This window comes from Hakea prostrata, chromosome 11 (assembly GCF_041222555.1).
Source record: "Hakea prostrata isolate BN-2017 chromosome 11, UWA_Hpros_2, whole genome shotgun sequence".
In the NCBI taxonomy this organism is placed as follows: Eukaryota; Viridiplantae; Streptophyta; class Magnoliopsida; order Proteales; family Proteaceae; genus Hakea; species Hakea prostrata.
This window is the reverse complement of record NC_142610.1, coordinates 23,167,222-23,192,496: the sequence shown is the minus strand read 5'-3', so window position 1 is coordinate 23,192,496 and position 25,275 is coordinate 23,167,222. Positions and strand designations below refer to the sequence as shown.

Genomic DNA, 25,275 nt, shown 5'->3' with positions numbered 1-25,275 from the left:
TTAATTCCAATTGGTCTACTTGCAAACAACTTCTAGGTATGTTGATTGGTAACTTGCTAATTGGGTGCATTTTGAGGAATCAATTTTCTATTGAGAAGGGTTTTTTTTGTTGTGAAGATTAATTTTCACCATGTAAAACATTTTTAGGTCAAATGCTTTGGAATCTTCATTTTTTCAATGTTGGCTGTAGTTGGGTAGGTTATGGGGATGTTCAAATTCTGAGCTCTTCGAAATGACTGGTTATGAGCCTGCAACTATTTGGGCATTTTGGTCTTTTTCCTTTAAAGTAGGGTTTTCATTTGTTTCTGTATTTATAGTTCTTCAAAAGGTTGAGAGGAGTAGAATATGGTTAGGGTTTTAACTTTTCTTCCTTTTCGTAGTTTAAAAAAAAAAAAAATCATGTATTGTTAGTCTTAGACATAGCCTCTGAGTGAATCATGTAAATCTTATCATGTGCATACGCTTTTACTAATGCTCTTTTTTCTCTCCCTTCTTACCCCCGCAAAGCCTCTTTGGCTTCACTTAACTTTCCTCTAAATAAAGAGAACTTCTTTAGGTCCAACTTTTAGAAGTCTGGGTCATTGTGCTCTCCTCACACCTCTCAACATACATTTAAAAGGGGAACTCATCTTTGAGCACTGACAAGGTGGGCCAGAGGTGAACCCCATAGTGAAAAAACAAGACTCTACCCTCGCTGATAGAAGATCCCAACTCACTTTTAGAACATTAGATGCTAATCATATAAAATCCACTCCTTTTTGAGGTATGTGTACCATCTAGTACAAGACTGGTATACACCAATCAATAGAATAGAGTCAACAAGATTGCTACAAACACAGGAAGAGATTGAGACAAATCTCCACATTTTATGGGAGTATGAGATCTGTCCCCATTACACTCATTTTTTTTATCAGAGAAACAGAAATTTCTATTAGAAATCACTTGAAAGTATACATATATGCATCCAAGATGTCCTTAAGGTTAACATTAAAACAAAGATCTAAATTAGTCAGTCTGATTACTTGGCTATTGAGAGTGATCATTCAAGGTTGCCATTTTAACAAAAAGATTGAGGAGTATGGGAGATTTAAAGTTTGGAGCACTTGGCTTGTTTCAATTTTGTTGCTAAGGCTAAATCGTCTGTAGGCGTTGGAGAGGTCATACAGTTGTTGGTGCCTTGGGGAAAAGATTTGTGAGATTATCATCGTTGCACCAAATTTGGGTTACTTAGCTAGTTTCAATCCTTCCTCTATTCCACATAGGATAGCACCCGTCAAGTCCCTATGATCAAATCGTCCCGTCTTCACTTTTATTGTTTTGCCATCTCCGCAAATCCTCGTACTCCAGCTTGTGTCCTTTAAAAATTCATTAGGTACCCCTGCACAGAATAAGATAGATGAATTAATTATAGATAAATTATCATAAGCTAGACATGTTCCCTTATGTATTATGGGATTGTTTGATTCAATAGGTTTTGCAGTTGAACTTCATTCTACCATCTATGTACATTATTCAAAACTCTATATGGATTAGGTCTTTGCTTATTAAACACTATGAAATTCCGTTCTATCCATAATGAGTAGCACTTAATAATGAAATTAGAAAAGAAAAAAAAAACCATTGGGTTACTCCTTTATGTAGTTGTGTCGACAGCTAATGTGCAGGCACCTAAGTGGAGAAAAGAGTCTGTATTCAGAAATTGAGTTCTGAGTCCCAGAGGTCCTATCGCCCAGATCCTCTTAGTCCATTCGCACGATAGGAAAACATGCCAAAGAGTCTCTACTTTATCTTCGCATAATTCGCAGATAGTATCCATTTTCGACCATCGGGATAGACTAGTTTTAACTGATAGTCCTACATTCAATAGACGTCAAAAGAAATATTTAAATTTCAGGGGTATGGGGAGTTTATAGAAAAATTTCCATCAATTTTTGAAGCTATTGCAAAGTGGTAGGTGTTTTTGTCTTCGCAATGCTCACCCCACCAACTTAGCAGAGAACTCGCCATAGGAAGAGAATTTTGAAACCCACTTATTATATGAGGATGTTAGAACCAAATAGGAAGGGATAGAGCTAGGAGAAAGTTGAGAGGTACTCCCTGTTGAACTCCAAATTTTGAGTCATCTGTGCCACTATCATATTTGGTGCCCAAACAGTGACATTTGAAAAGTCTTGACCATATATTGCCCCTCAGGAAGCCAAGGATCAAGCCAGAAGGAGGTTTCAATTCCATTTCCAACCCTCTTTTAATCATCCCCTTAAGTTATGGAATAATGCTACAAATACTATTCCAGGGCCAGGATCCCTTTTTTCTTTCGAACTTTGGGATTGAAAAAAGAAGTCTTGGACAAATATTTCACCTTAAGGGTGGATGCCCACAAATTGTCGGGCTCATTAAGGAGTCTCCACTCTTTCTTAAGTAATAAGGCAGAATTAAGATCCTCAATTTTTTTGAACCCTAGCCCTCCTTTAGATTTGGGTTGACAGCACTTTTCCCAACTGATAAGAGTAAGTTGCTTATTCTTTGATGCGTTCTCAAGCCAAAACTTTTGGCAAAAGCAATCAATCTCCCTACAAAGAGAGATAGGCAGGGGGGAAACACTGCATGTGATATATAGCTAGAGGCTGTAGAGCCAATTTGATAAGAACTTCTCTCCCCACATTTGACAACACACCAGCCTTCCAACTTGCAAGTGTCTTGTTAATATTTCCCAGAAGGAAGCTAAGATTTTTACATTTAGATTTTTCAAAGAACATATTAGTGCCCATGTACAACACTCTTTTTTTCATTCCAAAAATGTCAAGGATCAACATGATCTTGCTTTTGACATAGGGTTCAACGTTATGGCTAAAGAATGCACCGCTTTTTTCAAAATTAATTTCTTGACTTGTTATATCGTAGAACAGCCCCAACACAACCATTAAAGATAAAACATCATCAATTTCTACACGACAAAAGAGAAATGTATGATGTATCGTCAGCAAAAAAGAGGTGTGATATTTCGGGAGCACCTGGGGCCATCTTAATCCCCTTAAACAAACCAAGGCTTCTGTATTCATTCAAGAGTCAGGACAAAACCCCCATTACACAAATAAACAAATAGGGGCTCAAGGGATAGCTTTGTCACAACCCACGAGATCCCAAAAACAATTCGAATGGGCAACCATTGAATTTGATTGAATAAGATGCAAAACTGGTTAGTTTAAAGACCAAGTCACACCAATGAGGGTCAAAACCTAGAAAGGAAAAAAAAATACTAGGAATAATTTTCCACTTTGTTCTATCATAGACTTTGGACATCCAACTTGAGGGCATTAAAGCCTTGCTTCCTTCTAGTGGTCTTCATGAATGAAAGATTTCATAGGCAATTAAGGAAAATATTATCAGTAAGTTGTCTTTTGGGCACAAATGCACCTTGAAGGGGGGAGATGAATTCAAGTAAGATTGGTTTAAGTCTAAAGGTTGGGAGCTTCGCCAACACCTTGTGAAAACATTACAAAGGCTAATGGGTCTAAAATCAGACACAAAAACGAAATTTTCTTTTTTTTTTTTTTTTTGAGATAAAACATAAAAGAGTATGATTGACCCATTCGGTAACTGCAGATTCTGAAATAAAAACTCCACGAACGCACAAAGGTTTGTATATACACTCATTTAAGTGACAGATCTGTACAATATAAAATTTACTCCTTTGAGTAGGTGACTTGGGTGTCTAGCATATGAGAACCGTTTCCACTATTTGCACCTGATTTCTAATTCATTATTGTCTTCTGTTCTCTCCTTTCTAAGCTCTTTATTGAAGAAAAATCATCAATGAGCTGGTATAGTATCACCACCGTCTTAAAGAAATTTGTATATCTAAGTCATTACATATATTTATTTCGAAAAGTGTATAGTTTTAGTAACTTAAGAGGGTAGTTAGAGTTGGTAAAGAATGATTGTCCAATAAAGTGTAAAGTTCTGAGTTTGTCTTTTCATGCCAAGAGCGGGTGTTTTTCGGTTAAATCGGCATATCATCTATTATCAAATGAGAGAGATTATAGGTCTTCAAGAGCAGCCTCATCGTCAAGAGTCCACGAATGGGAGCTTATAAGCCTGCGTTTGGAAAAGTTTGGAACTGCAAGTGCCTCCCAAAACTGAAGACTTTTCTATGGAAAGCCTTGGCCCAGGGTCATGCTACTGGTGAAAATCTTATGAGGAGACAAATTCCCATTGATCCCATGTGGAAGATGTGGCTATCCGTGTGAATCATGGCCATATCCTTCTTTCTTGCCCTTTGCGGGTTATATGGTTTGGCGCAACCTCTCTTTTGTTACCTGAGGAATCCATCCGGTTACTACATCTTTGGAGTTTTGGAATCAGCTCATGTTTAACTCGAAGCTGAGGCTCAACTTTTAGTCTTGTGGTTTTCTTATGTTGGAACATTTGGATTTCGAGAATGAGTTGGTCTTTAAAAGTCTTCCGGAGCCCCGAGAGTCATCCATAAGCTCATCATGCCCATGCGGTTTTGGTCTTCTTTGTGCAAGATGAGGCTAGATCCCATGTTGCTATTTGCCTGAAGGTGGTCACCACCCCTTCGGTTGGTTGAGATGAATGTTGACTTTTCGTGGTGGGAGAACGCAAGTGGGGGGTGGGTATTATTTTGCGGGATGCGGGGCCTTCCACTGTGGGCTTGTTCGGATAAGTTGAGTTCCTCTTCGGTTCGGTAGGTGAAGTTGGGCTCGAGGATGGGTCTTCTTGGCTTATTAGCTGGGCATTGTCAGTTATTCTCGAGTCCGATTGTGAGGAATTGACAAACTGCCTCCTTAACCCCTCCTTCTGTGTTCCGGCCAATATATCCAACATTGTCGAGGATATTAAAGTTTTTCTTAGCGGGCCTGACTCTTTCGTTTTAGAGCCCATTTCTAGGGCGGCAAACTGTGTTGCTGATGCTCTAGCTAGGAAGGCATCATCTGTGGCAAGCTGATGATTTGGCCTATTCCACTCGTGGCTTCTTGTCTTTGTAATCGGGCGTCATTAGTCCTTCTTGCCTGTTTCATGAGTCTTTTCCAAAATGTATTTGGTGTTTTTTACTGTCTTTAGTGAGAATTCACAAGAATATTCAATAACCCAACCAGATGATAAAAGATATATCTATCAACAAGTAAGAAAAATAATTGAAAGATCATAAGGTGGATGAGAAATAAATGCTAAACAAGTAAGAAAAATAATTGAAAAATTATAAAGTGGATGAGAAATAATTAAATACTAAACAAGTAAGAAAATAATTGAATGATCACAAGGTTGATGAGAAATAATTATACTAAATTAAATTAATATAAATGGATAGGATTTGGATGAGATTAATCACCATATTTCAGACTTTATTCAATTTATTTTGACTTGTTAGAAGTTTAGAACTTTAGATTGCCATGACCAAGACACTAATGAAAGATCACTACTGGGAAACCATCTGCAACTCACTCACTCTCTCTCTCTCTCTCTCTCTCTCTCTCTCACTATAGATGTTCTTCCATGGGCTTGACACAAAGTAAACTAAGTAGGTCCAAATGAGCATGACAGTATTAAATGGTTACAGTACTATCAACCCTAAACTACTTCACCTTCATAAATTAATTAGAGATAAGGATTTCTCCATCTCTTCCCCCTTGTTTTTTCTAATTTTAATGGGAGAAAAACATTGTGTTCTGGTTCTCTTTTCTCTTATGATAAGGATATATATATGCTATTAAGGTACATGTGTAGTTGTTCAGCATTAAAGGTACATGGCATAGTTTGATAAGGAACTCAATTACATTTCTTGTAGAAGTGAAGAGTCCTTGTTAGACCAATATTGGAATAATTATGTGTAGGTGAGGTGGTCATTCAATGGGGGTGTGTCCCACAGTTCAATGCATTTGTTTCTTTGAAAAGAAAAATGATGTTGGAGACAACATAGAAGTAACGTAATGTACAAGTCTAGATCACCGTCATGTCAGTAGAGTAGCACTGTGTGTTTTCGTGATGCTTTTTCATCACATAAATTGTGTAAGACCCATATGGGACTCGCCAAGTAGATCTTACCTTCTGAATTATTTTATCTATATTCAAACTATATCCACATACTACGTGTAGTTAAAGAACGTCAAGGAAGCCCTTGACGGGGAGGTGATCTGGACTTTTCTATCGTCTTCAAAGATAGTTATCTTGTGCTATTATACACCGATACGAAAGGTAAAATGATTATCCTGATTCTACGAGAGGTGGAAAACCCCTCGAACTGTTTTCATTTTAGGGTTAAAATTTTCATGTGTTTTCATTAGACCATGCTCTGAAAATGAGAATATCTTTTAAAATGTAATAGGAGATGGATGACTATACTAGTTATCTAAATGTATGGTTCTTTTCTTACCTTAGGATAAAAGGGAGAAGGATAATTTAGTCTTTTTACTTCATACACTCCACAGTTGTATTACTCATATAGACTAGAAGATTCTCCAATGTTTGAACAAAGTCCATCATGAAATAAATGGATCAAGTTAGGTTTGCAGTTACTGATTATGGATCATGAAAATAAAATTGATGACATGAAAGTGACTTCTCCTTCTCTCTCTCCCTCACACGCCATGGACAAGCATTTAATTGAAGGTAGTAATTTGGAAGAATCAAAATATTTACTCAGAGACCATTTATACAAACGGATCTGGACCAGCCAAAGCTTGTATTACAATAAGATTCAACTTCAGTGCTATGCATTTAGAGCTATGTATTAACACAATTTCCCCGAGTGGTCGAGGTCAAAATTTTGAACACTCATTTTTACATATATATATATTTTTTATTACAGAGAGGTATGGTTGAAAAAGTTAAAAAAAAACATAAAAATCAGGTGGTCGAGATTTTACCCTTGATTATTTATTCCATCCAAACCGTATGTAGCTCAGTGCTACGCATTAATTATGCAACACTGAAGCTCTATCTACTACCATAACTATTTCTGCTTGCCTTCCAAATGCATCGCAATCATTTTCTTAGAGTAAAAAAAATAATTCTGGAATCCAAAATTTTAGGGGTGGAGAAGCCAAATTTAATGCAACTTTTGTTTTTGGGTAAAGAAAATTTAATGCATTCAATGATAGCAGACGACTGTAAATGACTTTGTCTTCAAGTTAGGGCCAATGTGAAAGCGACACAGAGGAAAATTTTCATTTTCTGGCTAAGACCAGATCATCCTGAAATCTTGTTTCAAAGTCAACTTTAGTAGTCAACATTTTTTTTTTTTTTTTTGAGTAAGCATTTTTAGTGATCATGGTTTGAATCTTCCATTGAATTCTTAATGTATAAAACTAATGCAAATGCAATTATATTTAGGAGTTAGAACTCTGGCCTACTTTTCTTTCACTACAGCAATTTATTGTAAGTTTTTAAGTTATTGTCAGAGGATATTCTGGAACACGTAATCAAACTCTGCAAAGTTTTGTGAATCTACGAATGTTGTGGTAAAAAAAAACATTCACCCTTGATTCATAATGAAATCTGTATACACTTCTCTTTTATCTTTGTTTCATCATCTCCTCTTTTACTTCTGGACTTTCTTATTTGTACCCTTACATGCATTATAGCTTCAGACAACCCTTCACTCATCCTAAAATAATAATCTTACAAATGAAAGGAACCAAGGCTCCCACTATTGATGGTATTCCTACCACATTTTCCCAAAAACAGTAAAATATTGTGGTCCAAACTTAATGAAGGGGGTCCAGTATTTTTTTAAGAGGAATTTCATGCTCAAAAGTCTGAATAAAATTGTGATCTTCCTAGTCCCAAAGAAGTATAGCCCACAAGAGATGTCTCATTTTTGACCCATTAATTGTGCACTACCCTTTACAAAGTCATTACAAAATGTCTAGCTAATAGATTAAAACATATTTTGGGCACCATTGTTAGCTTAACTCAAAGTGTCTTTGTCTCAAATAGAGCCATTTTAGATAATATCTATTTGGCTCATAAATACTTGCACTTTCTTAAAAAATTGAACTCTAAGAATAGACACATGACACTTAAGCTTGACTTGTGTAAAGCATATGACAATCTGAAATGGTCTTATATTGAGCACACTTTAAAGAGATTGGGATTTGTAGTATGTGGGTGCAATAGGTTCTATTACATATCACTACAATGGAATTCCAAGTCAAGATCAATGGGGCATTATCCAAAAATGTTATTCCCTGGAGAGGTATTAAGCAGGGTTGCTCTTTGAGTCCCTATATCTTCATTCTATGTCAAGAGTCCTTCTCCTAGAGATTAATGTCAAACCATGGAATTCATACATTGCAAGAATAAAAATTGTTATCATGCCCCAAAAATTAATCGTTTGTTTTTTGTTGAAGATTATATGTTATTTTTTCAGCTTTGATTACTTGTGCTTTCCAAATTCATATCATTTTACAAGAATATGAACAGGTGTCAAGATTATATATTAACCCAAACAAGTCTACAGTCTTATTCAACTCAAAGACTCCAGATAATATCAAAGGCTGATATTGCTTGCATTCTAGATATGAAGGATGTACAATCTCATGGTACTTACCTTAGCTCATCATTTTCAATAGGTAAATCCAAGGCCCAAACTTTTTCCTTCATCCTAGATAGGATGGCATCTAAATTGGCTAGTTGGAAGGGGAAACTTCTTTCCCATGCAGGAAAAGAAGTCCTCGTCAAAGTAGTCGTTTTTTGCCCTTCCAATCTATGCTATGTCTTTTTTATGATTCCCAAATAATTATATGAGAAAATGACTCAAATGATCATTCAATTTTGGTGGGGAAATGGCTAGGGTAGGGACATTAATTGGGTTAAACGGGATACCATTTGCAGAAGTAAGCAAGAAGGTGGCCTAAGTTCCTATGATGTTAGTTGTTTTAATAAAGCCCTTCTTGCCAAACAAAGTTGGAGACTCTTAACATCTCCTGATTCACTATGAGCTAGAGTCATGCTAGCTAAATACATCAGAGATCGACAAACCTCTTTCGGAAGTGAAAATCCACACCTCATGCTCTTGGGGTTGGAGGAGTGTGTTTATGGGTAGGTGTATCCTAAAAGAAGGTATCTTGAAACAAGTGAAAAATGGACTTAGTATTGATATCTATAAAGACCCTTGGATTCATTCATTGCCCCTCAAGTGCATTGCTACCCCCTCCCTGGCTTGGGGGCTCCAGATTGGTTCATGAGCTTATAGTAAAGCAAGACCTTCAATGGAATTTACCTTTATTGAATTCACTTTTTTTTTCCTCATTGAAGTGACAATTGTAACATCTATCCAATCATTTCCCCTCTATAAATGATTAATAGAATTGATATAAAACTAAACATGGTAGGTTCAATGTTAAGATAGCATACTACCAATGTATGACAATGACAATCTCTCATGGTAATGTTGCATCTTCCTCAACTGTATCTTCATGCTAGAATAAGATTTGGAACATGGAAACCCTCCCCAAAATTAAACATTTTTTCTAGCACTCCTCTCATGAAGCAGTGGCTATTGATAACTCTTTATTTCCTATAGGTAGCTCCAACCCCCCCCCCCTATTTAATTTGTTGTGTCGGTAATAAAATTGTCATATGCTTTATTTTTCTTTGATCATGCAAAGGAGTGTTGGTGTTTGTCTCCCCACCGTATTGATAAATCAAACTTTTTAGGTGACACAATTTTTGATTGGATGGATTTTATTGTCCGTCTCTTGAAGGTTGTAGATGATAAACATACAGTAGATCAAATTTGGAGTGCTATGGTTTGGTGTATTCGGAAGTCTAAAAATCCTACTTTATTCAAGCACATGAAGCCTTCAGTTATTCATACCATTCACTCTTATTGTTCTTTGTTTGCAAAGATACAACTTCATGTTTGTATTGATCCTCCTTTGGAACCGAGCCATGCTACAACAAATCCGGAAATGGAGGCACTAACCTCTTCCAATTGTATGTTGACAGTTCTTGGGAGAAAAATTCTTTTTCAGGAAGGAGAGGCTACTTACTTTGGGATTCAGCAGATGTTTTCTTGGCTACACAATGTAAGTTTAGTTCAACCCAGTCAGCTTTGATGGTGGAATTGGAGGCCATCCGTAATGATTTTCTTCTAACATCTTCTCTAGGAGTTTCTACAATCTAAATAAATTCAGATTATCACTATGCAATTTTTGCTTTACAGGATTCTTCTATCTCTTTAGTTTGGTTATGTATGGGTCTCTTATGTGAGATTAAGCGCATTGCTACTAGATTTCCTTGTGTTTATTTTCAATTTGTTTCTAGGCATCTTAATAGTTTTGTGGACTACTTACCCCGTGAGGCGCGTCTGTTTTAGTTATTAAGGGTGTGGTGGGGTATTCCCCCCTTGTTAGTAACTAACTCTTTTTTGCTCTCCGCAAGGTCTCTTACTCAAGACCTCTTCATCTAATAAAACTTTCCAGCTTTTGCCCCCCCCCCAAAAAAAAAAAATACACTATAAGTACTCACAAAAAAAAAAGAAAAAAATAAATTTTTTTTTAAATTTTTAATAAGAAAAATGATCATTGAATTTTGAAAATAAGAATTCATACATAGAAATAGTAAGTTTGTCTTACATAATTGCAAAGCCAAGAATTGAACAAAAGCCACATCAAGAACTCAACCAATAAAGTCTCAACAAAAAAACATCTGCCACACAATTTAAGGACCTTGGAAACAAAACAACAATGACAATAATCAAAGGATCGTTTCAAATTTAAAAAATCTTGATAGGTTACAAGTGATAATTCAATAGCTTGATTGTTAACTCTAGTAAAAAACCATTTTTACATATTTCTATGCTAAAAAAACCTTCCTTTTTTCTTTCTTGAAATTTGACAAACCTGTTATGGAAATACTCTCCTACTGTGCCCACAATTCGGAAAATTCAGTTTTCATACAAAGGCATACGGTGAGGATAATAGAAGTGATCAAGTTTTTGTTCTCTCTGACACATAATGTCATATTATTCATCTCCATAACTTAAAATTAAAAGACAAACAGAAACTCAGTTAAGCTGTGTACTATGGTCACCTCACTGCTCTGAAGAACAGAACTACACATCTTAGCATTATATTTTTAGTTACTCAGGAAAAAAATAGCAATAATATGTCCTAATCCCAATCTCATTCTGGGCCTTTTCAGATGTAGATGAGAATGAGAAAGCACTGAAATCACGGCAAGACAAAATTTAGCTAACTGTGAAGCAAAATAAAATGCAAAAGAAGCAAATATAGTACAAGTTCTAACCCCAATTCCCACATTGTGAACTTTTCTAGTTGAAAGAAACAAAAAATTTCTTGTGACTGAGGACAGGAAACCAGCAGCAGCAACACAGCAAATGAAATGTAGAAACAGTGGTAAAGCATGAGGTTCCTGTTCCAAAAGCTTAGCTTGTGATTTCGCTTGAAAATTCTGCATTTTTGCAGTGAATCCAGTGCTATTCAACTCTTCATTCATAAGAAACGACAACCCCTGTGACTGATTCCACACAACGTTCTGCGTCAGCTGAAGCAATAGAGTTTCCAGAATCATGTAACGAATGAGTATAACAAGAACTTACATTATGCAACGGAGTGTTTCAGGGGTTCCTCGCTCAAACTTTTATCAAGTCCTCCAGATTCAACAGCTTTTGCAATCTCTGCCTTCAGCTTTTCATGCTTCTCTACCAATTCTGAGGAACTTAGAGCCTCTGCAAGGCTCTGCTTGACTTCTTGATTTAGAGCCTCAATCTTACTTTTTGTCTCTGCGTCAGGTGTCTTTCCAGACATTGCAACCAACATCTTCAGCGTTTCTATCTTATTCTTTAGATCCGATGAATTTATAGTATCCTTCATTTTTCTGTTTATTTCTTCATTGAGTTCATTAACTTTAACCTTTAAGTCCAAGAATGAGGTCTGCTCACTGGAGTCTTTAGCCTTTGATCCCACAGCGAGTACATCTAACTTCATGGACTTGAGGACATCAGCCAATTCCAATTCTATCTCCTTTTTCACCTTCATGAATTTCTCCTTTTGTCCATGATCTAGAGTCCCATTTGCCATATCAGCTTTAAGTGCCTCAATCTTCTCTTTCACATCGGACCGACCCAGGATTTCTTTGAATCTCTTATTGATTTCCTGCTTCAATGCAATTGTTTGATCATTCCGCTCGGAGACTTCCTTGGCTTCAGACAGTTCCTTCAACATATCAAGCTTAGTTCTCAAGCTAGCATAATTTGGGGCCTGTGATAAGCTCAGGTCAAAGTCCTGCTTGAGCTTTTCAATCTTGTCTTGTAGACTTATATCAATAACTTTGTTGGATGAACTTTTCACCTTTGTAAACTCTTCCCGTAGACTCTCAAGTCTGCCTCCTAAACCCAGAGCTTTGACTGCCTCAAAGAACTCTTGGTCAACCTCCCTTTTAAGCTTCAGTATCATCTCATCTACATCTATCACTGGGGTCTTGGTAGATGAGCCATTGGCTTTTAGAATTTCCTGTTTTAGCTTTTCAACCTCTCCTGCCAATTCCTGGGGGGGAGTTACTCCACTCTCTTCTTTTTGAACAAGGGATAGATCTTTCTTTTTCATGTTGACTTTTTTCTCAGGCTCTACTGGTAAATTTTCTTCAAACCCACCAATAGCTCGGAACTTAAGCATCCGATGGTTTAGCAGTTCTGGAGTGTCCATTTTAAGGAGCTCCTATACATTCACAAGGAAAATTTAAAATCTGTTAGGATCTTGATGGAAAAATATCATTAGACATAAACTATCTGCAATAACCAATACACACATCCATTGCTTCAACGACTGTAAGTTTTATCTGTTGAGAGGTCCAAGCAGGATCAGCATGTGCGCCACCAATCGGTTCCTGTAAAAAGGGAGATGTTCTTTTACAATACATTTAAAATAAATATAGAAATAGTACAAAGGTGACCTGTGGCAAAGCATCCAGGATAGTGGCTTTCTACAGGAATGAAATATTTGGAAAACAAGTTAATGCTTAAATCAGACCATGTCACCATCAGAAGACATCTGTGTATGGCTTCAATATTTGGGAGGCAAATAATATATTCAATGATATCATTGAGAATACAAGCACACAAATGTGCCACTTTAAAGTCCAAAAAGTTTGTGCTCCAATACTATCACATAAAGATTTGAAACATTCTTTCTATTTACAACTTTTTCCTCATTTTTTTGGATTGATAAAGAAAAAGAATTACACAAACAGAACAGCCAAGGAACTCTCCTCATTCACATCCCATGGAAGACAGTGTCCCATCTCAGAGAAGTTTAGGGGGGGGGGGCTTGTGGCTGCCGCTAGAAAGGAAGAAGAAATATTCCACCAGATCCATATTCCAGAAGGTAAAGAACTTCAAATGGTAACAAGATGCTAATACCTAATTCAGTATGATGACTCAAATCCCTCAACTTGCCCCTATAGAATCAGGACTCTACAACAGTAACCCAAATATAAATAGCCCATGAACCACAGAGATCAACATAACATTGAGTTTAACGAACCAAATTGACCAGATTAGATGCATCTGCCTGCATCATGCTTCTCTTATTGACTTCTCAACACTTTCCAAGAGGTTGACAATATACGAGGCAGAAAAATAAACTAGACGGAAATTGGTCAGATGCAAGCCAACACAGAGTTATACTCAAGGTGCCCTAACATCATAAGTGTCGCCGTGCCTATTTTGTTTGCGTGAAATATGAGAAGAGTGACATAATGCAGTTACGGGAAGATCTGTGGTAAGGAGATGTGCTCTCATCACAAAGAGGAGCATCCTAGACTGGTTCCTAATGGTTATTATTCTTTACATTTGAAGGTGCTATGAGAACCATTTGCCCTCTACCCTTGTTTTGTTGGACTAGAAGCAATTGTCCTTGTTGTTCCAATGATATTTTGACTAGTACAAGAAGTATGGCATTTACAATTGAGAAGAGGATTATCATTTTCCAATCAGATTGTGAAGTTGAGCAGTTGAGCTAGATACTGTACTGAGAAAACCTAGCAGCCCATGGTACACAAGTACACAAGGACTTTTTTTAGTGCAATAACAATTTAACTTCCCAATATCAATTTGTGGAGTTCCAAAGTATTAGAAGAGATGCCAGATATACCCTAAATTATACCCCATTTAGGAACAAATGAGCTTTTACTGTATCCTTTTGACTTTCCCTATGAGTTGTGTAATCTTGCACATGGTTCAAGTTTCATGTCCATGTGGAAAAATAAAATGCTCCAGTTTCGGGTCCTATTCAGTTTAACCTCAATGATCCAACCAAAGCTTTATACTCTCTGGTTTCGACAAGATCTGCAAAATTTCATAGTTGTCATCTCCTTTGTTTCGCCAGTCCCGAGCTCCCTCTCTTGTTTTTCAACCTAATAACCTCAATTTTTCTTGCAAATCTCTGCATTCCTTCATGGTTCTTCCTCCCATTTCTGGTTTAATGTGGATTGAAGCTCATTTGAAGAAAAGCGTGTGTGTTCTTCCCTATTCATCTTTTGTGGACTCTTAACTTTGGATACCCTTCACACCTAATTCATCCATCATCCTCTTACAGCTTTGGTGACCCATTCCCTGGGTTGGGATATTTCTCTCATGTAGACAATGGGACCTACAGATGGGCAGCTGGGCCCACACCATGTCATGGGATATATATATGTAGCACATTCAGAGGAGAGGCTGAGACAGCAGCAGTGGTATGTGGCTAGTGGACCCACCAAGGAACTCAACATAGAATTAAGGCTCGTGGAACGAAGTGGAGATCCTGACAACCATTTTTTTTTTTTGGCTTATTTAGTTTGTGGTTAAAATCATCTTGCCATGGGATGCTGATTGTACTAAACATTTGAACTATATTAGATTACAACTCTATGCATTCGTAAGTAACTGAATACATGTCTCTAAATTAGTAGCATACAAATTATATCTTTTCATTGATTTTTTTTATATACAAAATAGCTCCTTCATTGTGTTAAGAACCCTTTAAATAAGGTTTATGCCAAAAATCAGCTCAAAAAACACTCAAATAGGGCTGAAACTAGGTGTCAAAATTTCCAGGGAAAATTCCCGGTTTCGGCCCATCCAGGCAAGATTTCGGCTGGAGATCTTGGCTTCTTACTGGCCGAAACCAAGATCTCAAACCTTGATCTTGCATGAAGGAAATGTTGATCATTGTATCAACAACCCACTAACAAATAAATAAGAAAATCCATCACAAATAAAAAAATAATAGTAATAACAAATTAACAGGAGAAAAGAATTACTGGAATGATGCCATCTGCAATTTTAAGCTTGCACAACTCTGTAGAAGTTATCTTCAGCTTCTCGGCAGCCTGCAAGAAAGAAAATCTCATGTCTACCCCCTAAAGCAACCTAAACAGACATGGGAAAAAAGGGAATACTACCACTCACTTTCGGGGATGCTTTTGCACTTTTCCACAAGATTGCTGCACAAGCTTCTGGGCTGTTGAATGGAAAAATGGCAAATCAGATACACGGAGATGCAAAAAATTGCAATATTAAAAAAATCAAATTGATTGAAATGGTTTATAGACTAGAAAATACATCACCATTGTGGTATCTCATTGCAAACAATAAAAGAGGAATCCACTGGACAACCATATGGAAAAAATTCAAGACAATGTATTTACTCATACTTCGATTCCCTTTAGTGTGGTGCTTTATCATGTAGAAAGGTGCAAGAGGTGTTAAATACAAAAACTGTTAGCTACCATTTCACTTACAAGTGCGAATTCCTAGGGAAGGGCAGCTTAATATACAAATCAATGCACACCCGCACCTCCAGGCCAAGATCATGTGGCACCTCAGGGGCCAAGAAAAAGAGGGGAAAATGGGGGAAAGCTTCCAATGCACTTCCCATGTTAGTAGTTGTTACTTGTTACACACAAAAGTCTGTAACTTTTAGGGAAGGACAGTGTAAATGAATACAACACAACATAAATCCCTAAAGTAGGATATTATGAATTGAAAGGATATGAAATATTATACTAACAAAGAAAAGAGTAGTGACAACCAACAAGAGATGCCACCATGTCATTCCTTTAAATATTAATTGTCTTCCCTTAATAAAACATGGGAACCAAGAACATAAGTAATTTCAAAGGCTATGTAGAAACACTATCCATCCTTTCTGTTTCAAAACATCAAATTTGTTTAGGCCTATTTGGCTTCTATATAGAATAATTTTTTCAGAAAAAATGCTTGGCCCTGCACAGTATTTCTCTATTTCTTGAAAAACACCACACAGTTCCGTACATCACCATCTGGGGCTTAGACCAACATCTGCACTACAGTGATCAAAAGTTCACAACAAATCCAATTCCTTCCAAGACATATTACCCACAACCAAAGAAGGTGCTGCTTCCAGTCTAAGCTGAACCACTGCTGACAACATAGCCACCACCATAGCAGCTGCACTGAAAAAAGAAATTCCAGAACGATATCCAGAAGTAACCCATGAATATATATAACCATCCCTGATGAAATATCAGAAATTAGATAGACGACAGAAAATATAATCCTGCAGGTAAGCCTCTCCATCAGATGCCAGTGGTGGCAAGCCCCTGCTGGCCTTTCAAAGCCAAATCTCAAATCCAAGCAACTACTTTCAAATTTAGCCTAGGGCTGTCCAAAAGCTTAAGTTGGATTCTATCCCAGTCCATGCTTTCATCAGCTATATCTTGATTAGCCAGTATTCTCCACATAAACCCCCCAATTACCATAGCCTTGACACCTTCAACCTCTAGCTTCCAATTATTGGTCTAAGGCCAGGTGTTTTGGTTGGATTCAGTCCTAAGTCTATGCTAGCATCAGTGGTATCCTGATGATTTCTCTTTTTTCTCTCCACACAAAGCTCTGCGACTGAGAGTGTGTTTTATTTGTGTTTCTTTTGTTGGGGACTGGGGCTGGAATTTATTATTTTTATTTTTATTTTTTTTTTTATTATTATCTCTTCTTTTTTTCTTTTTTTTTTTTTTTTTTTTTTTTTTTTTTTTTTTTTTTTTTTTTTTTTTTTTTTTTTTTTTTTTTTTTTTTGGGGGGGGGGGCGTTCATTACATCCAAATTCTAGACAAAGGAAAAGGAAAGAGCATCATTTGAAGTCACTTGAGTAAAGACCAAGTCTGACATCGAAATGAGCCTGATACAGCATCTTACATTCAAGGTTTCAAGACAACCCCATCTCTTAAGGTTTTATATCCTTCCTTTCAGTGCACCAGTGCATCTTTCTGTTCCTCACAAGTACTATTGTGGATCTACCATTTGATTTTCGAGTTACAAGCAGGATAAGCACCTAGATTTTCTGCAATATTATAAAGTTCTAGATGTATAACAAGTAATAAAATGAAAGGAAAAAAATAAGGCCTCTGCAAACCAATACATATAAGGAATTAACCAGTTTTTCACTAACTTCAATACTGCATGTTGACCAAGGGGTCTAACTCGACCAATCTGCAGCAAGGCATGCCAAATGGGGTACCCACTATTCAACAATGTACGTACAATCAGAACAGACATACCTCATATGTCATTAATGGCCATGGGAAAACTATTTTTTAGAAATATACGTAATCAAAACTACTTTTTCTGGGTTTCAGAACTACTACTTTTTTGTGGGTCTCTCATGTGCCAGGTACGCCCTTGTATCATGTATCCAATATTACAAATTTTATGGGTTTCAAGAAATAGGAAGTACTTGCTAGCAAAAATGATGATTGGGAGCACTGGATCAATGTAAACTAGGTTATTTTGTAACTTTTCTTTGGGGCTTTGTAAAATTTCAAAACTCATCTATCATTGGAAAGTTCTAAACAATTTAAGATGAAGAGTTCTCTTACAAGCCTATATAAAGCATTGTGATCAAATAGGGGAGGGTAGACTTCTCAGCCTTGGGTCTCTCATCCATAGCTATCTCATCTGTTGAACAAAATCTTTATCAAGACCAAAACACTTGCAAACAAGCACTAGGAATTCAATCAATCAAGTGTGACAACTGATGGGGCATATTTATAGCATGGCCTAAGGTCCACAAAATAGGAAGTCTCAAAAAAAGAAAATAAATCCAAGTATAAAGAAACAAAGGACTGAAATCTAGAATTCTAGATAACAGCCAAGTGTACTTTCTAAATTTCAGCTAACTTGCTAAAATTGTACTTGGAAACTATCCAAATCTCATATTATAACCAAACAAGAATACCTAAAGAGAAACAAGTTAAACTAATGTAGCTAAACAAAAATGGGTATCCATAGAACCCCAGGTCACCATTCATGTGAAACATAACTTCTTCTTCTTCTTTTTTTCTTTTGTCCAGGTCCCTTAGTTTCTTCATGCTTCTCTCTGGGCTAGGGCTGCTGAAGTGATGCTCTATGGAACCAACAAAAACTTACTCCATCATCAGACCAGGCTGTCTCTCACAGCAGTTGAATCCAACCACCTTGCTGGACAGGTTTTGGGGCTTGTTCCTCCAGGTAATTATGGACTTGTTGATCTACATCAGCATGGCTCTCTTGCAAGTTCCAAATGTTGTGATGGTCAAACCTCAGCATTAGCCATGGTGTGAACAAGAATTTTATCTCTTCCTTTCTTTTCAATCAGACACTACTTAAATTATAACTCTAGTTGGGCCCATTACATGCTGGTTCCATAAATCAGTCTGCAGTAACATGCGAGTTGAACCAGATCGTGCATTGATGCTTAAAACATCAAAAGCATAGCTTCATTTATTCAACTAAAGAAACTATATTTTCAGAGAAGCCTTTCAATCAGTCCTTGTAGAAAATCCAAACCTTGTTAAGTTATTTTCCTAATATGCTGGTTAGGCAAAATCAAAAGCATCCTTAACTTAATTAAATAATCAAACAACAAAATATATACAGTAGACAAACCCAGAATGTAAAGCTCCAGTATCTAGAGGAGTTTCAACTAAATCAATGGATTGCAAAATCACCTGGCAACATAGAAAACTGCATTTTCAAGCATTAGTAATTTATTCGCGCAACCTATGGCCAAAGCACCACCAGAACCACCTTCTCCAATAACAATAGAGACAATTGGAACCTTTAGACCAAACATAGTCCTCAAATTGTGGGCTATAGCTTCACCCTGCATGCAGAAAAGGAAACTCAGTATCCAGTGAGAAGTAAAATATCAATAAATGGGTACAGCCAATCCAAATGCATACTTGGCCCAGTTCCTCTGATTTAAGGTCTGCATATGCTCCTGGTGTGTCAATGAAAGTGATAATGGGTAATCCATGGTGATCGGCATAATACATCATACGTTCAGCTTTCCGGTATCTGTTCAAATCAAACTTACCGCTTAGCATTTTAAACTTAAAGCTCATCACATGCAGAACTTCAATAATATGGGTCAGGAAAAGCTTTCCGTGAACAGATGTTTCCAGAACTCTCAGAATTTAACTAAATAAACTTGGAATGCATCTCTTATGATGAACCACAATAGGACAAAATGAACAGGATTAACCTACCAATAAGATCATAATTTACAAGTAATATAAAAAACATTTCTTTATATTATAATTTGATAATCAAAAGGAAATACCCATGCGGAGTAGGCATTCCAAAGTTGCGCTGTATGTTTTCTTTAGTATTCCTTCCCTTTTGGTGACCAATGAACATGTAACTTCTGCCATCTATCATTCCAATACCAGTAACAATAGCCGGATCATCATAACCTGCTCGATCTCCATGAAGCTCAACCCACTAGACAATAAATCCGAAAAGATAAATACGTGTCAAATATTACCCTCAAAAGCAGACCATGTAAATAATGAACAATATAGGAATATTTAACCATATGGAATTGAATACAGAATAAATACTAAAGTCAGTAGACTCATAAAATTACTAAACCTTGTCGGTGATGTTGAACACATGGTCAAGAAAAGTAGGCCTATTCGGATGACGAGCAATATTAACACGTTGTATCGGGGTCAGATGTGTGTATAGATCCTTCAACGCCTGGAATCAACATCAAAACAGCCAACAGAGAGCAATCAGAACCAGAACGTATCTTCTCAAAAAGAAACTTTTAAACTTATGATTTATATTTTATCATATAGTAGTAGAAGAAGGCAAAGCAAGGTCGATCAGTTTTCGAATCTCAATCTACGCAAGATTGAGTTTAAACACTTCAAATAAGGATAACACCACACAAAACCAAAGTAAATATTATCTCCCATCCGTAGGGAAAGTAAGTTATCTATCTCACATAAGAAAGTTCTAACGAGTAATTGTATTATTTTAAATCAGATTTATTGGAAGCTAAGAAGCTAAAGGAACTGCCAGTATATTTCTTTAAATCCCAAAAAATTTCGACATAGTTTGGATGAGTAATTCAGAACTTGCCTGTTGGTACTTATTCTCCAATGAGAGAATCTGATCACTGAAATCCAGACCAGTTTCATTTGCCATTTTACGCACCTGTAAGCAACGAAAGCAGAACTCTGAAAATCCAAAAAGATTATACCAATCAAATCAATTAACAAAGCCCAATTCGAACTAGAATTTCACTGATTTGAGCTTACATCAATGATCTTCTTCTCCAGATCCACAAGTGGTTTCTCAAAATCCAAAGTAACTGGCTTGGGTCTCTCCTTCAAAGGCTTGAAATGTGAAAGATGAGTTAAAACTCCACCTTTAACGTTAGGGTCTGGATCAGCTGTCCATGGGTAATCGTGCTTCTTTCCCTTCCTTATCTTGGCATTAACAGTGAAATCCCTACGCACAAGCCCAAATCGCGACCTACCCAGGGATTTCAAAGGAATACCAATGACACCATTTCTCGAGCTTTGAAGAAGATCTGAAGCAGTTGTTGCAGGTGAAGTGACTGGAGACTGAAAGGAAGAAGCCATTTCCAAAGCTACCCAGGTCAGAGAACTGGATTAATCCTGCAAGAATGTAACTGGAATCTGAAAAGAACAGTTCCAAATCAGGAGCACATATATCAGAGGTGTTCAAATTTGGAAATCAGGTGCCGCTGAAGATTTGAGAAGGGTCAGTTAGGCGGAAGATTCGAGGGCGGGGAGATCGAGGAGAAATGAGAACCAAGTCGATCGAGATCAAGAGAGGTCATTGACTAAACCAGAAAAAAGCTATAATTGAGTATGCAATTCTTGGTCTGGCCGTTGTGGGTTGGTAAGCTTCTCTCTACGCGTTGGATTTTTGATCTGATCCATCGATACCCAATAAACCAATAACCAATTTTGTTTTTTCTTTCTGATGAACACAACGTAGGGCGGCGTCCCTATATGTGAGTATGACCCTTCTGGGTCCAATTGGCTTGATGAGGATGATGAGGTGTAGGATTTCGGTTTTTCTTAAGCCAATTTAACAATGTAGAGGTCTAGAGATCTGTGTTCTCCTCATATTTCTCTATTATACGTTCGAATTCGGATCAACTGGATACTCACTTCTGATTTTTCTTGTTAGAATTTAAAGGTAGGTCCCCTTAATGTGTGGTAGAGAGTTGTTATAGAGTGCAAACCTATATCCCAACTTGCCAATCTTTCACCAGAAAAAAAGCAAAAAACTCGTTGATCGACTAGGGTTGGATGGTACATGTGAGTTCGATTGACGGGTAGAAAATACCACTATCCTGACTCAATCCACCATACACTCAGAGCTATCTATTTTATTAGTTTTCAGAGGTGAGGCCTCTTCCGAATTCTTTATGTGAACCCGATGACTTTATGTTTTGAACTTTATGTTAAGAACACCCTAGAAGTAACATATTGTATGCTAATAATGAGTAAGTGCTAACTAGGGTATTCCCTAAAAGCTATGCATTGCTTTGAAAGAGTTGCTATAATGGTGGAAGAGGGTTGTTACACCATGAGTACATAAATACTAGTTAAAAGGTATACGACAAACAATTAGAATTTAGAATTCATGACATTTAATAATAAATAATTTTGCTATAATGGTTGAAAAGGATTGTTATACCATGAATACATAAAATACTAGTTAAAAAACATATGACAAACAATTAGAATGTTAGAATTCATGACATTTAATAATAAATAAAATTAAAAACAGCTTTTCAGAATTTATAGATATAATGAGAGAAAAAATTAAAAACTTGTATTTTTATAGGTAGAATTAATGATTTGTATAAAGAGAATAAAGAATGAATACATGTGCTAGGGTTGATCACTTGTATATTAGGGTTAGAAATAATGAAAATGATGTAAGATTAGTTGCTAAATAAAGAGTATAAAATGTCACGAATATTTAAAGAATTGACCAATAGGATCGTTCTACCAAAAAGACTAATAGGGCCGTAAATAGTCAAAGATATGCAATTATTAACCCGGATAAGTTGATAGAACTTAAAATATAAAAAAATGAGAATATTTATTTATAAATTAATAAAATTACAAGGTTAATGGAAACCCATAATGTTGAAAATGACATTCATCTAAAAAACCTTAATAGTGAAATGATAAAGTTTAAAAAGATTATAATAAAAAATTAATGATTAAAATAAATTTTAAATATATAAATTTATAAGAAACATATAAAAAATAAAAAAAATTAATAAACAAAAGCAAGATTAAGATAACACTTGAATTTCTCCTCAATCTTTTGGGCCATTATCAAATTCAAGTTTATGAAAGAAATAAAACAAAATAAGTAATAAAAAAAGTATATTCTCACATGCGGTGAATGTGGATCGAACACGTGACCTTCAGATCTTCAGTCTGACGCTCTCCCAACTGAGCTATCCCCGCATTGGTGTACACTTTCTTAAATGTTTTGTATTTAATCATAAATATGGATACTAATTCTAATTCATCTATATTACTGACCAACCGTCTATTATCTGAAGATAAGGAACTGAGAAATAATTTGGAATGAGAGAAAGAGAGAAAAGATTGAGATGGAAAAAGCAAGACATTTCTTGTCATCAAGAAACATAAACAACAACCCAATTTGCTCTCCTTACTCTTATCCTTCTCCTCCTACTCCTGCATTCAAATTACTGAAAATCCCATCAAGGACTCCCTCCACCACCATCAAAGCTGCTGCCAGGAAAAATGGAGGCTCCCAGGTAAGCTTACTACTTCCTGATTCTGTTTCTATTTTCGAATCTCTCCTTCTACATATGTTCTACTGATTTATGGATTCAAATCTTGTTTAAGTATCTCTCCTGACACTATATACACTTTCATTGATCTGAATAAGATTACAGGCAAAAATCCAAAGGTCCCACGCCGTCTTATTAGCATTTCAACATCAGATAATCAGTGGAATGGGAAATGGACCCTTGATTACATTTTCACATTGAAGGAGCTTCAGTTGGCAGATTTAGCTGAGGATGGACAAGAAGAAGCTGAGGTTTCCATTACCCTCAACATAGAGAAGGTAAGTGAGTTGAGGTAGCAAATATTAGAAACTAATATTACATAGCATGTTTGGTATGAAATCTTGGAATAGATTGTGAGAAAAAGAGAGAAAATTGTATCAACTATCACTTCTGTTGCCTTTGTTCCAGCATGCTAGTTTTGGGTTTTCAGTAGATGGAAGAATTATCACTTCTTTTGCTAGAAAATGTATCAATTGCTCTTCTCCATTCTGCAGAGAGGTATGTATGTTTATTTATGCAAGTGTTTTTCAATGGTAGATTTGCTTTCAATTACTTGTTCCCTTCAAAAGAATCATTTTCTTAATAGATATTGAATCTTTGTTTCCCCCATGCTTCCAAACAGAAAAGTGAGAAAACACTTCAAGAGTTCCACTCAGTATTATTATTATGATTTCTAATTGTTAACATTGTATCAGATAGATACAAGGTTTGATGTCTGGGTTCTGCCATCCAATCGGCGCAACCTTTCACTGAAATCACCTGAAATCGGCGGCGATGATCCATCATTAAGTTTCTTAACCCATCTTTCTCTCTTTCTCTTTATGAGTATGCTTATGTCTCACAAGAACAACTAACATCAGTTTTGCTTGCAGGTCATCTATGTGAAACCCGGATGTGAAGCTGAACTTGATTCATTGGTTCAGGACACAATACGGCTGAACACCTCAGTGAAGGCATGTCTGATCATTTAGTGTTACCTAAAATGTTCAAAATTTTCTCCTTTTATGATGCCCTTGGGTTACACAGTTACACTTGCTCTGGGTTTAGATTGGGAAAGCTCAATATATAACCTAAGAAGATGCCCAAATTTTTTCACTCTCTTCTTTGTGTGGACAAAGGAACTACACACTGAGACATTGTGCTGTTGTTTCTCATTACAGGAAATTTGCTCAGAAACATGTGAGAAATTCGACCTAAGATGGCAATGTAAGTAACCTTATTGGGTAGTTTTGTTTGGGTTATGAACTAGAAGAATGTAATCTTCTTGTGACAGTAATGGTGAACTTATGAAAGTGTCATGGTTGATGAGATATATAAGTAGATAAATATATAACTTGGAATAGAGCTTCCAACACTATCAGTATGGGAAGGGATATGATAATAATTGAATCTCCTTTCTGGGTCTGTCATCTCTTCAACCTACAAATGATGTGTTGCAAGACTTGCTATTGAACATAAGAGATTTGAATCCCAAAAGATGTGAATTTGAACTTTCTATTGATCTATGTTACTAGTACCTTTTCATTTTGATAAGACTTTGAGTTGTTATTGTCACTTAGCCCCATTGGATTGTCATTCCAAAATACCTTCAAATTTCAAGAAATTTATTTTTTCAGTAAAACATGATGAGTTACAGGTACTAACAATATTCATTTGCAGCCACGAGTGAAGATGATCCTTCTATTGATCGGAGGTGGTCCAGACTACTCGAGCTAAAGAAAGTAATTTAAAGCATCCAAGTCACTACAGTTGCTCTATGTGGATGCACATTGGAGTTACAATCTTAATTATTTTAGTTTTTCATGATTTTGGTTGTATATGTACATAACTTATGTTCTCCTTCAATAAAAATTTAGTTTCTTAGTTAGAAAAAATATGGTAAAGGTATCTCTTGACAAGCCCTTTCGGAAACTAGATAGCTCCAGAGGCAAACCTACGTTGCGGTCGGAGGGGGCATGCCCCCACCCAAATATTCAAAATAATTTTTTAAGATGAAATAGCGGGTATAAACATCATTTCCAATTAAAAACTAACTCCTCAATCTCAGAAATTACTCCCTATTTATTCTTTCCTCTTTTCCTGCCTATTTGTTCTCTCGTCTCTCCTCCTCTTTCCTTCCTATTTATGT

The 25,275-nt window shown here is 36.4% G+C and overlaps 2 protein-coding genes and 1 non-coding gene across 3 annotated transcripts; 1 reads left to right on the top strand and 2 right to left on the bottom strand.

The window, feature by feature from the left end:
* Positions 1-10,847: 10,847 nt before the first annotated feature.
* Positions 10,848-21,272, bottom strand: CAC3 (acetyl Co-enzyme a carboxylase carboxyltransferase alpha subunit). Its single transcript, XM_089139456.1, has 11 exons — positions 20,587-21,272; positions 20,408-20,482; positions 19,913-20,020; positions 19,602-19,762; positions 19,222-19,336; positions 18,988-19,142; positions 15,434-15,485; positions 15,286-15,354; positions 12,793-12,870; positions 11,585-12,701; positions 10,848-11,502 (listed from the first exon to the last, which is right to left on the bottom strand). Exons 1-10 carry the CDS (start codon positions 20,911-20,913, stop codon positions 11,586-11,588), a joined length of 2,256 nt encoding a protein of 751 aa, XP_088995582.1. The 5' UTR covers positions 20,914-21,272; the 3' UTR covers positions 10,848-11,502; position 11,585.
* Positions 21,273-22,718: 1,446 nt separating this feature from the next.
* On the bottom strand, positions 22,719-22,791 carry TRNAF-GAA (transfer RNA phenylalanine (anticodon GAA)). The gene has a single exon. It is a non-coding gene; the product is annotated as a tRNA-Phe (tRNA).
* A 111-nt stretch (positions 22,792-22,902) lies between these two features.
* LOC149001004 (E3 ubiquitin-protein ligase, putative (DUF177)) lies at positions 22,903-25,011 on the top strand. The gene is made up of 7 exons (XM_089139949.1): positions 22,903-23,111; positions 23,246-23,425; positions 23,556-23,645; positions 23,843-23,932; positions 24,020-24,100; positions 24,308-24,353; positions 24,807-25,011. Exons 1-7 carry the CDS (start codon positions 22,941-22,943, stop codon positions 24,875-24,877), a joined length of 729 nt encoding a protein of 242 aa, XP_088996075.1. The 5' UTR covers positions 22,903-22,940; the 3' UTR covers positions 24,878-25,011.
* The last annotated feature ends 264 nt before the right edge of the window (positions 25,012-25,275 follow it).

What these genes read in the sequence shown, in the direction of transcription:
- CAC3 (XM_089139456.1), bottom strand. Translation starts at nt 20,913, where the DNA reads ATGGCTTCTTCCTTTCAGTCTCCAGTCACTTCACCTGCAACAACTGCT. An exon ending in TGTTCAACATCACCGACAAG is followed by an intron (nt 19,763 to 19,912) that starts GTTTAGTAATTT and finishes TTTATTGTCTAG; the next exon opens with TGGGTTGAGCTTCATGGAGA. An exon ending in GTGCAAAAGCATCCCCGAAA is followed by an intron (nt 15,355 to 15,433) that starts GTGAGTGGTAGT and finishes TCTTTCTTGCAG; the next exon opens with GCTGCCGAGAAGCTGAAGAT.
- LOC149001004 (XM_089139949.1), top strand. Translation starts at nt 22,941, where the DNA reads ATGGAAAAAGCAAGACATTTCTTGTCATCAAGAAACATAAACAACAAC. An exon ending in GGAAAAATGGAGGCTCCCAG is followed by an intron (nt 23,112 to 23,245) that starts GTAAGCTTACTA and finishes GATCTGAATAAG; the next exon opens with ATTACAGGCAAAAATCCAAA. An exon ending in GGCTGAACACCTCAGTGAAG is followed by an intron (nt 24,101 to 24,307) that starts GCATGTCTGATC and finishes TTCTCATTACAG; the next exon opens with GAAATTTGCTCAGAAACATG.